We start from the raw sequence: 14,061 nt of genomic DNA, 5'->3' as shown, positions 1-14,061 counted from the left end.
AAGGGCCACATTTTCTTAGAGTTCTTTGTGACTACCTTCACCAGGACACTAACTAGACATTTGGACTATCATTTCTTGGATGTTTAACCTTGTTCACACAACTGCACTGCCCCTCTCTCTCTACATTTCTTCTTCTAAATCTCTGGGAATTGTGAAAAGGAAGGAATATTTTTCTCCATTTTGTGTTTGCAAAAATAAACACTTTGGGGTCAAAGAGATAGTACAGTGGTTAGGGCTCTTGTCTTGCACACAGCTGACCTAGGCTCGATCCTTGGATCAGCACATGGGTTGTCTCAAGCAACCCCAGGAGTGATCTCTGAGCAAAGACCCAGGAATAGGCTCTGAGCACAGATGTGGCTGAAATTCTACCCCGCCAACACACCTCCACGCGCGCGTGGGCGCGCACACACACACACTCTCACACACACACACACACACACACACACACAAATAAGGCCTTGGTTTAAACAAACTAGGATATAAAAACAGGATTCCTAATCCTGTTGGAATAAACTATACCTTAAATCAGTCCCTAGACATGTTGTTCCCATGGGAGGAGCCAGTGATCCCACTACTGAGTCCCCACAGGCCCTGCCGCTCTAGAGAAGCCCATGGTGTTTTTAGACTTTGAGTTTCATATGAACAAACCATGTAGTTCTTCTGTGTGCACACCTTTGTCCTGGTATGTTGAGGATTATGTCTGTCTTAATTAACCCCAGAGATGGTGATGTCTTCAGTTCCTACTTTCATACTTTGTTTTTCAGTTTTGGGTCTTGAATTTCATTTCATTTGGTTCTAAAATTAGGGGTATCACTGGCATATTTTTAATGTCCTTTTTTCTATGCCAGTTAATAGTAGCAATAATCACTGTCATTTATTGAATACTTATTGCTGTATTAGTGCTTCACAGTAATTCTGTGAAGTAGGGGTTGCCCTTTTTCCATTTTACAGATAACGAAACTGAGGCTCAGTATTATTAAACTGCTTACCTAGTTTTACATAGTCCCATTGAATTATTGATGTTATCACAAAGTACATTGGGAATTTGAAAATACTTTTTCCAAATTCTGATTTGAATCAAGAATCTTGACTCTTATTATTGGTATTACTTTGTATTAATTTCATATACCTATTGTGTAACAGTTCTTTTTCTGTAAGTTGAGATGGTGATAGTATTTATCTCAGTGTCACAATGTGGGTTCCATTACTAAAGAGAAGGCATTTAGAACAGTGCTTGACATGTGGTGACCGTTGAGTATTTGGTGCTATAAATGTGATACTAATTATTACCAATAAATAGTATTATCATTTACTAATGCTAATTATTAAAATATTAAACCATATGGGAATTATACAAGTTATAAAGTGTGCAGTTCAATATCAACCTTTGATACTAGTTTGGTGTATATCCCTCTAAAATATTTCCTCTGCTTTAGGAAATACTCATTCATATTATTGTGCATCTGAAACTACAAATTATCCTCTCATTAATAAAATATGAGCCGAAAGCGAATTGACCTTGAGTATAGGAAAATGGAGAGATAGGAAGAGTGGTTGTTTTTTTTTTCTCACCATTCAGAAGATGCTTAATTTTGGGAGTACCAGTCCCCTCCCAAGTTTCAGGATTTAGCATGTTGAATTTTTATCTCTACCCATAATTGACTTTCTTTTTTGGTTTTATTTAGGATATGATGTTTCAGCTTCTCCGTGGTCTGGACTTTCTTCATTCTCACCGAGTAGTGCATCGTGATCTGAAACCACAGAACATTTTGGTGACCAGCAGTGGACAAATAAAGTTGGCTGACTTTGGTCTTGCCCGCATCTACAGTTTTCAAATGGCTCTTACCTCAGTGGTAAGTGATAAAATGCTGTTCTTTCACTGAACTTACTTTTCCTCTTTTGAATGACAAACTACCCCCACCCATGTCACTAATGTAATGATTGCTCAGTGTTGTTGGACAGAGTTATCTTCATACTTTTTCATGTAACAGTGGGAGGAAAGCATTCTGTTTACAACTATTGACACAGCCGGGATGGTGATAGACAGGACACATTACAGAATAGCCTATTGTGTCTTAGTAACTAGAAGGAATCAGTTATAAGTTTCCAAATGCTCTTTGTCATAACCAGTATTTGCAGCTCTGCACACATCAGGGAAGAAACAGCAGCAGGAACTTGATCCTGTTTGTAACAGTCTGCTTTGAGAAACAGTCAGGCTGCCTGACATGTAGGACGGCACTTCTGAAGATTTGGTGCTGAATGTGAGGAAGAAATTAAATTCACAATGAACTGGGATCATTCTTGAGTAAGTAGTGTAACTCCACCAGGTGAAGGCTTCATTAACCCAGGATAGAGAAGTAAATCTTTACAAAGGCACTATTTTTGCAAAGGATGACATGTACAGTTTTCTATTGTTCGAATCATCAGAGACAATAGCATAATAGCTATTAACTTTGGTTAGCTTCTAGATCTCCTCATAGCTCAGTGTTTCTGAGATGAATATTTGTGACATTTTCACCCGAAATATATACAAAAAGAGAAGCCTTCAATTAGACACAACAACCCTTCTTTCTGTTTGAAAGATCTGTTTGGCACACACTGAATTCAAGCATAAATACAAAAACCCAAGGGATGACTCTGTGTTGTGCTCCGTATTTAAAATAGATTGATGTGGAGAATCAGTTTGGTTCAGTGAAGACCACAGAAGTTGCCCTCAGTGCACCAGGGTGAACCTTAAATCAAAGGAATCTTCTTAGGTCTACATACCATTTTTCACAGATGGTCCATCTTCAGCCACCAAGGGATTCTAACGAGGAAAGATGGATTGTGGGTAACAGTGGCAAACTAACAGGCAGTTCTTGGCGTCACCTTTGGTCACCGTGTTGACTTGTGCAGAGATGATGGGTCTTCAAGACAGCTTCTGTTCTGAACAAGGAATGTTGTCCTCAACTTTCAGTTAACACCTCTGTCATTAAAAAAAATTGAGAGGGGAATTCTCACTTTTCTGGGAGACTTCTTACCATACAAAAATGTTCAGTTAACAAATGTAGGTTTCGTGGGTAATTTGGGGAAGGGAATTTTGTTTTCTTTGGGATCACAGCTCTTAGTGCTCAGGGCTTACTCCTAGCTCTGCATTCGGGGTTCACTCCTGGCAGGCTCAGGGGACCAGATAGGGTTCCAGAGATTGCACATGGGTTGGCCGCATGCAAAGCAAGTGCCTTACCTTACCTCCTGCCCCCCAAAATGTTCTTGTATACTCTACCACTACCATAGAGGTATAGCCACTGCAACCTGAACATACTGGCTCATTAACTTTCCCAACATTATATCGTTTTTTTAGTGTTTGAAAAGTTTTATAGAAGAGTTCCTTGAGTATGTAGCCATTGTTAAAAGATAGCTTTCTGCCTGTCTCCAAGGCTTTAGAAGAAAACAAGACATAAGTTGGTGCTTCCAGGCCTCAGCTTCAACCTGGCTTGCATGAGCGCTTGTGTTCTTATATAATCACGGCACTGAGGGCTGACTATGCGTGCTTCCCTGGAGGGAAGGGGGCGGTTGGCCCGGGCTTCTCACAGGAAGTTGTTTATGTTGCTTCAGGCCATGGAGGGAAGTTAGGATGGGCTCCATGATCTCCACAGTCATCAGGGGAACCGATGGAAGGGACTTCTTTCACAAGTGAAAGAAGGTTGGCCCATAACTGAGACACACTTTCTTTTGTCCCCCCCCCCGGGGGGGCATTAAAAACTATAAATAAAAACAGGAAACCCAGTTGGGTTTTGTTTTGATTTTTTTTTTTGGCTTATTAAATTTGAGGAATGATAGCCCAGCTAGTGCGTAACATCAATTAACATTCCATTCTTGCTGAAAGCTGATCTGTTCAGACAGGAAAATGTAGACAAATTATTTCATAGAGAAAAGGGGAAAGGCAGTCATAAATGCCTGATTTCTCAGCATCTGTTTGTATTGCTCTGTTTCTTAGGAGGATATAAACTTAAAAATAAATTAGCAGTTGAGAAAGTCTAGAACAAATTTAGATATTAATGTAAAGGACTGATAGTTGGAATATAAATTCCAGTAATGAAAGATAACTCCTATGGGACACTACATTTAAACATTATTAAGTTTTTTTATTTAAAGGGAGAATCCATTTTAGTGTAGTGATGCATTGATTTACATATATGTGGTGATATACAGAGACTTGGAATAACAGTGTTTTCAGTATTCCTGAAGAATGCTTCACTTCTTAGAAACAGACATTTTTAGTGGGTAATATAATACAGGAATGGGGAATCAGTTTTTAGAATGTTGAAGGAATTACAAGTTAACCGATTTAAAACGGATTTCTTACAGCCACAAGAAATGCTAATATATTGCTTAACTTGAACTGAACTCAAACGTCTCCTTCTTATATGCCTTATAGGAATTATTTCCTCTTTTCAATGTTTCTAGTATAACTTCTTAGTAATTTATTTCCTAATCCCTTCTTTTTTGTCTTAACTCTACTTTGCATTTTTATTTATTAGTCCATAAATTCCTTGAAGGAGTTGACTTTTGGGTAGAAATTAATTTAGAGCAACAGTTCTAAGTCTGGACTGTGTTTGCTGCTCTAAGTATTTCATACATCTGGACTCTTGTTGTACTTCTACATGTAACATAGAGCCAAAGGACTTCTCTCCATCTGTCTGATAAGGGAAAGTTAAGTGCCCATGGACACCTCAACTTTTCCAGGCTGCCTTCAGCACAGCATTCAGGTGCATTTAGGAATTGGGTTCTTGTTGCTCAGTATACAGTATATAGGCACTTGAACCCATACAGAGTAAGGGATGTTTACAGCTGCATATTTAAAGGTTATTCATTTGAGGCATGGATGACAATAGTGTGTGCCTTCGAACCAGGCAGGAAGATCTCAAGCTTTAAGGGAGCCTGTGCCAGACCTCCTCCAGACATGCCTCCCGACCTCCCTTCCTGTAGTGCAGAATCCAGGATAACCTGGAGACACACCACCTGGAACCTTCCCATCCGCAGTCCCCCAACCCCACCCCTAAACCACAGCCTGTGCATTGGCATTTCTAGGCCACTAAGTGACTGCATGGGCTCTTCTTGGATCTTTCCTCCTCACAGCAGACTATGCCTTAGTGTGTTTACTCCAAAGTCAAGGGACAGCTATATGCAGGCACGTGTATCAGCAGAGTGTGGGCATAAAGGCTATACATCCTTATGCTTGTATATGAGGCCCCTCTTGGTGCAAGAACTAGCTGGGAATGGAAAGGGAAGTAAGGCCATTTTGTTCAGCACCTCAATTGGGTAATTTTTTGTTAGAAGAATTTTTCTGCAACTATTAAAATCAACTTCTGTAGCCTGAATTGAAATACATATTTGAGGAAAACCAAACAGAATAGGCTAAAGAGAGGTTATTTTCATGGTAAGTAAGTGATAGGTAAGTATGAATCATGACTCATGCAATTATATCATCTTTGTGGCTAGAATGTTCCAAGAAACTCCCAGTATTTCCTCTTCCCATCACCAGGCAACCAATATTCTGCTTAGTGGGTCTATTAATGTCCCTGTTCTAGACATTTCATACAGAGAGCACATGGTCTTTGTCACATTTTAAAAATTGTTATTTTTTTTTGCTTTTTGTTGGTTTAAAAATTTTTAAACTTTATTTAAACACCGTTTAAATTTTCTAAGTTGTTCACAGTATAGTTGTTTCAAGTATTCAATATTCTAACACCAGTCTACCACCAGTGTGCCCTTCCATCCATCAAGGCCCCTAGTCAGTCTTCCATTCACCCCCCAAGCCTGCTCCCTTACATGCATTTATTATTTTATATTGCTTATTACAACATACATCTTGTAATGGTGTTGCTCCAGCCATGGCCTGAGGATTTACTGAGCTGTTAGGTGTGAGTTGGGCCTTTTGTGTTACAGTTTTCACTTGTTGAGCTTATTGGGCTTCTGCTCAATTTTCCCACTTTTCCATCTAATTTTCTTGTTTCTCCTGGGCTCTGTGAAGTTTGGAGGTGTTGCACAGCTGTATGTGCCGCTGCATGCTTCAGGGACTTTGGAGCTGGGACAATCAATTTCAGGTGTCTCTCTAGCCTCTCTGAAATTAGTCCTGAAGCTGGGCCAGTTCTATGTCAGTGGCAGGAGCAGGATGTGGGTGGGTGGGGCGCTGGGCTTTTGGCAGGATGGGGACTCAGTCTGCCCCAGTCCAGCTTAGGGCCCACTGATCTTGACCCAGTAGTGGCCTGGCCTTCCTGGGATAACTCAGGTGTTTCTCTGAGATCATTTCTGAAACTGGCAGTGGGCATGACATGTAAATGTTTATGTGTAAAGTTTATGAATTGGTACTTCATTTCTGTTTCTTGACTATAACATTCCACTGTGTAGTTGTTTTTCAGTTGTTCATCAGTTGCTGGAAATTGGACCTCCGACATTCCCACTTGCTTTTATTAATAATAATGCTGCTGGCTCTAAGAAAGAACAAAATCATGCCATTTGCAGCAATACGAATGGAACTAGATGATATCCTGTTGTGTGAAGTCAGTCAGAAGGAAAGGGATAGGTACAGAATGATCTATTATGTGTGGGATTTCAAGATACACAGCAAGGTAGCAACAAAGGGCCAGAGACAACATAATAGAAGAATTGATCCACACAACTGAATTGGGGTGAGGGGGAACACGAGAGGGAAAGATGTTGAGGTCCTTGAGAGAAGAAGGGGGTACACTGATGATGGGTGTGATGTAGGAATTCCATTCATGAGAAACCAATAGTAATAGCATTTTAAATCACAGAATCTCAATTTAAAAAAAAAAGATTAAAAAAATAACACTGCTGGATGTCTAGTGACTTGCAGACATGAAGTCATGAATGAGTTCTGTCCAACTGTCCCATGTGTGGAGTGTAATCACTGTGGCACTGCCATTTGTAACGCCTAGTGCCACAAGAATGTGTGGGAGCTCAAGCTTCCTACAGTCCAGTGTGCAGAAACACTGCAGCTTTGTTTGTGAACTCCGTGTGCACTATAGCCAAGAGTTTGTGAGCACCATCACTGTGTGTGTAACTCCCAGTCATCAGAACAATGACTGTAGAAGAGGGAAAATAGTATTTCAAAGAAATAGGATGCATATGTGTTTACTCAACAGAATGAGTCTAAAAGATAACTGAAATTATATATGGATCTGTTCTAAAGCTGATGTTTCTAAAAGCTCCCCATGTCAAATGCAATGTATGGTACAAAGTTTTTGTATCAAAGTAAGAGGTACCAACCATTCCAGTGGCAATTTGATTTTGCACTCAGGTCTCACAGGAGCATCTCAGAGGCAGAGCCTGGCATACTGGTGATGACTCTAAACCTCATGAAGCTCCGGGAGCAGCAGCTCAGAAACAGCAGTCTGATCTCTGGTTATTTGCAAAAATCTTTATTACTTTTGTTTTTAAAAGAGATCAGTGATGTAACATACAGGACAAAACTGTGACCTTTGGATCTGGTGGTTAGGGAACTCCTTATCAACCATTACATTTTTAAAAGTGAGGAAACTGAGGCTCAGACAGGCAGTTTCTAGCCACAGCAAATCTGAATTCCACCAAACAGAGTGCAAGTGGCTTAACAGAAGTTGACTATATACAGCTCCCTCTATCCTCCCCACGCAGGCTCTAGCACGTCAGGGAGTATGAAACTATCCCATGTAACTCAGGTTCTACAGAGGATAGCTAGAGGCTTCGAACATTTCAGCAATCCATTTTTTTAAATGTATTTGAGTCTTTTTCATTGTAATTACAAAACAGTTTGGCTCATATCATATTTTGACACAATGGGGCATGAACTAGTACCTCCTGGTTCATTTTCTTTCTTTTATTTTTTTAAGGTAAACCTAAACAAAATTACTGTACCACTTTCACATTCTTGGACATCTTGTAAAAATGTCATTGCTTAGAGGAAGTGTTTTTTTTTTTATTCACTCCTGTGTTCTCTGCCTTCAACTCACCCAAGTGCATAATCATGATGGCCTGCTCATATTGCACAACCACCATTCTCAAGACCACTTTGAGGACCATCCAGATCAGTACCATTGGGTATTTTTATGTTGAGATGTAATTGCTGTGACACCTGGGCAGTTAGAGCCAGTTCACGTCCCAGGACAGGCACATTAAGGTCATCTGTAGATAGAAAAAAGGTCTGCCTCTGAAAATGAGGTCATTTCTTGGGGAGCCAGACTTAACTTCACAGTTGGAGAAAAGTCCAGAACTGGCCTGCCTCAAACCAGACTGTGCTGTGCAGTAAATTGTATAGCAGTACCTTCCATTGTATCTGAAGGGTGTTCGGTAAAAAGTAAACTCAATTTTTCCTTCGTGTGTGTGCCCAACACATATAGTTTGAACAAGAATTCTACTTTACACCATAATGGGAGATTGAGGATGTTTTTCTGTCTTTTTAATGACTTAATAGAATTATCACTCAGTTTACATTCTACTTCTTCAAGTTCTTATTTCCATATCATCTTTCCTATTAAAAGACATCATGTTTTGGAACATCTTAGCCCCTGAAGAAACTACCAGATGCTTTGGGCAAAGAGTAAACATGGGAAGCTTTTTATTAGAGGACTTGACAAATTATAAAAATTGTTTTGAGGATATTTTTATATGGCATTGATAAGATGCCCAGAGTTGCCTTACTTAAGATCATTTGTTTTGTTTAATATCACAAGTACTGTAAAAACTAATTGCTTGCTTCCTTCTCTTCTAACAAGATTTGGTTTCCTACTGTCTATCTTCACTATTGATGGCCTTTAGTAAATGCAACACACACACACACACACACACACACACACACACACACACACCCTTGTGGATTTGGAGTCTCTCTTACAAGTCTAGAGGAGAAAATTCATGAAATAATCTTGTGACATTCCACCAAGAAATAATTACTGATAACTTTCCACATGCCAGGCGTTGTCACTGAACCCAGGAGGTGATGGTAAGTAGAAGTGAACAGGTCTTGGAACTCATAATCAGAACAGGGAGGTAGATAGTAATTAGATGGTCGTGCAAATGTACAGTTAGAAACAGGGATAAGTGTTAGGGAGAGACCTAGATTTATGAAACTCTGTGACTCAGGGGCAGCCCTACCCACTTCTCTCCCAGGCCAGCATGTGAGATGCTCAAAGAGGTTATCAGCATCTCCTCTCTAGCCACCTGGAAGGAGAGTCCATGGATGTGTGCCTCATGCAGTCTGCTCTTCTTTCCTTTTGTGTTTGGAATAGTTCATTGTATAGCACCCACTTGGTACCGCCAAGTGCAAAATACAGGACCACAGGTCAGAGAACGATGTCCTTTTTTGTTACTTTTTTTTTGGAGGGTTGGGGTCACACCCCACAGTACTCAGTGATTACTCCTGGCTCTGCACACCAGAGTCACTCCTGGCGGTGCTCTGGGGAACCTATGGGGTGCTGGGAATCGAACCTAGATCAGCTGCCTGTAAAGCGAGCGCCCTTACTTGCTGTACTATTGCTCCAGCCCCAACAATGTCATCTTTCAGAGGCGAAAATAAATTGTTTATGCTTGTTTCCTCTCCATGCGTCTTGTATTTACTATGGAGACCTGGCAGTGTTTGTGCCTCCGCTCGGGCAGCTGAGTGGCTCCCACAGAAGCCTGCAGACGCTGCCAGTGCACACTGAGCAAATCAGTCCAAGAGCATTACATGCGTGTAATGGAAAAAACCCAAAGCCCTGTTGCCTCAGCACCTCTGCGAAAGTGCAGGACACACCTCTGAAGCCGGAAAGGCTTCTGTGGCTCCCTCCCTGCTCCACATCTCCTTGCCATGACACAAGCGGGTCTGTTTTGTGAAAATGTCCTATTGCCAGTACATATTTCATAGTTAACAATGGAGTGTTTGTGCCGGTTTCGTTTTCACTTTCACCAGTGAGGGAAGTAGAACACAATGGAGCAGTGCACAGAGCTGGGAACAGGACACGTTTTCTTTAGGATTCCCAGGGCTGGGTACTTGGAAAATGCCAGGGCCAAAACAAACATGCAGCCCCATCCAGATCCTTCCTTGTGCATTCTCGGTGGCCATAAAACACATTTTGAGCCATCATCTAATAGGTTACCTCCATGGTGAATACAAACATTGCTGACCATTGTGAGAATTTCTCCCACGGGGTGGGGGGGTGGGTGTATATCCCTTGCTGTGTTGCGAGCAGCTGGTTGCAAAATGTGTGGGGTGTGGCTGTGGGTGGTGGGGGCGGGGGGGGGGGGTGTTTAAATGTCAGTTGCTCAAAGTGTATCTGTGAATTTAATCCAGTAACTGCTCTCCTCATTTATGAAAGATAGTCATTCTCATTAATTTGTCTCCTCTAATTTCAACTCCTTCAAAAGTGGGCACTCTTATTAGTTCTAAACAAAACAGATTTGAGTGTGATGCTGCTGCCTCAAGATGGTTCACTCGGGGCTGGAGCGATAGTACATTGGATAGGGCATTTGCCTTGCATGCGATAAACCTAGGTTCAATTCCCGGCATCCCATATGATCCCCCAACACTGCCAGGAGTAATTCCTGAGTGCAGAGCCAGGTGTGACCCAAAAAGCAGAAAATACAAAAATAAAAGAGAGAGATGGTTCACTCAATGAAAGGATGGGCTGCTTTTTGCTTTTTCCATGCATCTCTTCAGCTGGCATATCCTATCCGGGTATAGTGGAGACAGGGACTAATTGCCAACTGGGTTTTTCTTTTTTATGACATGTTTTATGGACACACTGTATAATGCCACTCATTCGCAGAAGCTTATGTTCAAATTTAAATGTCAAGGTGATTGTTGTTTTAAGAGTGGCAAGACCCCATGCTTTAGAAAGATTCTGCAAACAAACAATTTCTCAGGACCCAAAATATGGAAAAGATTTTGTTGTCTCTTATTTATAGCACTAAATGGGATAAGCCTTCTGTTTTTTATCATAGCTAGTCCAACGTATTAAAAATTCTGTCTTCTGGGACTGGGAGAGATAGCACAGCAGGTAAATTGTTTGCCTTGCATGCGGCCAACCGGGTTTTGATTCCCAGCATCCCATATGGTCCCCTGAGCACTGCCAGGAGTAATTCCTGAGTGCAGAGCCAGGAGTAACCCCTGTGCAATGCCTGATGTGACCCAAAAAGAAAAAAAAAATCTGTCTTCTCAGAGTTTGGTTAACTCCCCTTGTTGTCTTACATTCATTCAAGTCTGAAGTCTGAAGCACATTCCTTGAAATTAAGTATTTTTTAAATGCGTCTGGGGGCCAGGAATGTACCTCAAGTGGAGGAGCACATGCCTTTGCATTTGAGACCCCAGGTTTGAGACTGGTACCCGGGCAATATCAACAACCTAATAGTAACAGAAGCAACAAACTGCATCTGTAACTTGGATTTTTACATCCTCTTTCATTATTTGTATATGTCAGTGTCTTGTGTTTCATTGACATCACTACTTCCTTGTAAGGAAGGGAAGCATAGCATTATCTTCATCTCGCTTGGCCTTCGATCATTTCATTAAGCTCCTCAGTCAGGATATGTTTCTGAAGTTCTTTTTCCATTAGACATTAGCCATTTTGATTTACTCTGTCCAACTCTTATACTCTGTCAGTGTATCTCCCAGTGCTTTCCTGACTTGTGGTAGGCACTTCGTAACTACAGAGTGCTAGTAAATGACTGAATGAATTTCCTCATGAATCTTCAGAAGAATGAATTCCAAACTTTATAGCATGGCCTACAGTGGGTAGCATATTGTCATGGCATATAGTCTATTTTTGGCAGATAACCCAACCTTTCTCCTTCCATTACTATTTCATGCACACACACACCCCTATCCATGTTAGCGCATATTCCTTCTAACACTCTGAGCTTTCTCAAATCTTTGAAATGAAGTTCTTGCACAAGTCCCAGTTTTACAAATGAGTTGATGAGTGAATTTCCAATGCTGCATTTTCCGTTTTGCTCCTAGCGTCATTGCATCATCAAACATAAGCATCTAAAGGTTTTTTTAAATTTGTTTAAGATGCAATTTTTGTCTGATCCTCCAGATTACCTGTCTTACTCCCTGATCGTAACTTGAACTTGAGAGAGTGACATTTATACATTGAATGTCTGTGCAGCCGTTCCTAACCTCCAGATGATTGTCACCCCTCCTTACTCAAGATCACAAACCTTCCTAAAGCACTCCAGTTTCTAGACTAGATCTTTTTGTACTCTGTTTCATTTAAAAATTAAATCTTTTGGCATCTTTTAAGGAACAAGAAAAAGGTAAATTGGGCTGGAGTGATAGCACAGCGGGTAAGGCGTTTGCCTTGCATGTGGCCGACCCGCATTCGAATCCCAGCATCCCATATGGTCCCCTGAGCACCGCCAGGAGTGATTCCTGAGTACAGAGCCAGAAGTAATCCTGAGTATCGCCGGGTGTGACCCAAAAAGCAAAAAAAAAAAAAAAAAAAAGGTTAAATATCTGCATTGTTATTAGTTTTAGCCATTTTATTTAGCCTCCTTGGACCCTGGAAAAGATTAGGTACATGTTTCTGTTCTATGTTCAGGTTTCTCCAAAACTTAAAACTAGTGTATTTACTTTATAATACTGAATTTTCTTTCATATTTTATGAATTTTAACTGCAAATACTCTAAATGATGTTCCTCGGGCTGCTGAACCATTGTTCTACATTCATTGTTTTTGCTTTTCTCTAAGGAATAAAGAACAGAAAAAAAAAGGAGAGAGAGTGCAGAGGTTAAAGCGCTTGACTCGAGTTCCATCCGAGACACCCCCTAGGGTCCCCCGAACCCCACCAGGAATGATGATCCTTAAGTGCAGAGCCAGGAGTCAGCTCGGAGCATCGCCGGGTGTGGCCCCCTCAAAACCAAACCAAACCAAAACCAACCCCCCCCTAAAAAAAAGGAATAAAGAACAGGGTTGCGTGACATCTTCGTATCTAATATCTTGTAAGAATGCTGATGATTTACGGGGCTGGAGTGATAGCACAGAGGGTAGGGCATTTATCTTGCACCCGGATGATCCAGGTTTGATTCCCAGCATCCCATGTCATCCCATGGGCACCACCAGGAGTAATTCCTGAGTTCAAAACCAGGAGTAACCCCTGTACATTGCCAGGTGTGACTCAAAAAGAAAACAAACTAACAAACAAAAAAGTCTCTTAAATTTGAATGGCAAAATTTGCAGTTGTCTGTTGAAAAATAATCTACCTTAAAGTGTCAGGGAAAGGAAAGAAAGGGAAAGCATAGTAGGATTTACTTTAGTGGTGCTCATTTATTTATTTTGAAGATTAGCAGAGACTAAAAGTGGGTCTATAAAGGTAGCAACCCAAAAATAAGGGGAGAGGGAGAATCTTTACTACTTGTAGGTTTAGGTACTAATGTAAAGTTACAAGATTTCTTAATTTTTGGAGCTATCCTTCCCTTCCTCCTTTTCTATTGTATTTGGATTAATGATTTTGTAGAGGCTACAGAGCTTTGAAATTTATAGAAATATTCTCTGATTGCTTGCCAGCATACTTCAGTGGATAGATTTCATGGTGACGTAAAATCCTATCTGTACCTTATGTAACACAGGGTGATTTCAGTGAGGTGGGGACGGCACATGGTATCAGTTCTTGTGGGAAAATATGCTTCAGTGGCTTACTGGCACTGCTCTTGGAATGTGGCATTTAAAAGTACCTTTTTACAGTGGGAAAGAATTCTGTCGAGAATAAACAGTCTGACCTTGTTAAATGGGCCAAAGTCTGTCTGTAACCTAGTTCCAGAAAACTAGATTTTACTAGTGTAGAAAAAGCAGATTGGGGAAAAAAATAAGTTGGCAACTAGCATTTTTAAAGGATGGAAAAGTTACTATCAAGAATATGAAGTAAATTCCAGAAGGAAGGTCTTTTTTTTTTTTGCACATGAAATATTTATTTGTCCTTGACTCGAGGGTCTCACTTTTCCGAAGTGAATGGGAGGTCTGGTCTACAGTTAGTCAGAAGGAGATTTTCATTTTCCTGGAAAGAATAAACTGATAGAAAAGAGTGGAGGTGGGGGCAGCATGGCACAGAC

The 14,061-nt window shown here is 40.8% G+C and overlaps 1 protein-coding gene across 1 annotated transcript in view; it reads left to right on the top strand.

Annotated features, from left to right (window-relative positions):
• Nucleotides 1–14,061, top strand: part of CDK6 (cyclin dependent kinase 6) — a 215,071-nt gene that overhangs the window by 110,839 nt on the left and 90,171 nt on the right. Inside the window, exon 3 of the mRNA XM_056118320.1 lies at nucleotides 1,686–1,853. Within this exon, the coding sequence (XP_055974295.1) occupies nucleotides 1,686–1,853 (168 nt within the window). The remainder of the gene's footprint in view (nucleotides 1–1,685; nucleotides 1,854–14,061) is intronic.

The sequence above is a fragment of the Sorex fumeus genome, unplaced genomic scaffold (assembly GCF_029834395.1).
Source record: "Sorex fumeus unplaced genomic scaffold, SorFum_2.1 ptg000037l, whole genome shotgun sequence".
Lineage (NCBI taxonomy): Eukaryota > Metazoa > Chordata > Mammalia > Eulipotyphla > Soricidae > Sorex > Sorex fumeus.
Note: the sequence above shows the minus strand (reverse complement) of the source record. Positions and strands in the feature narration are given on the sequence as shown.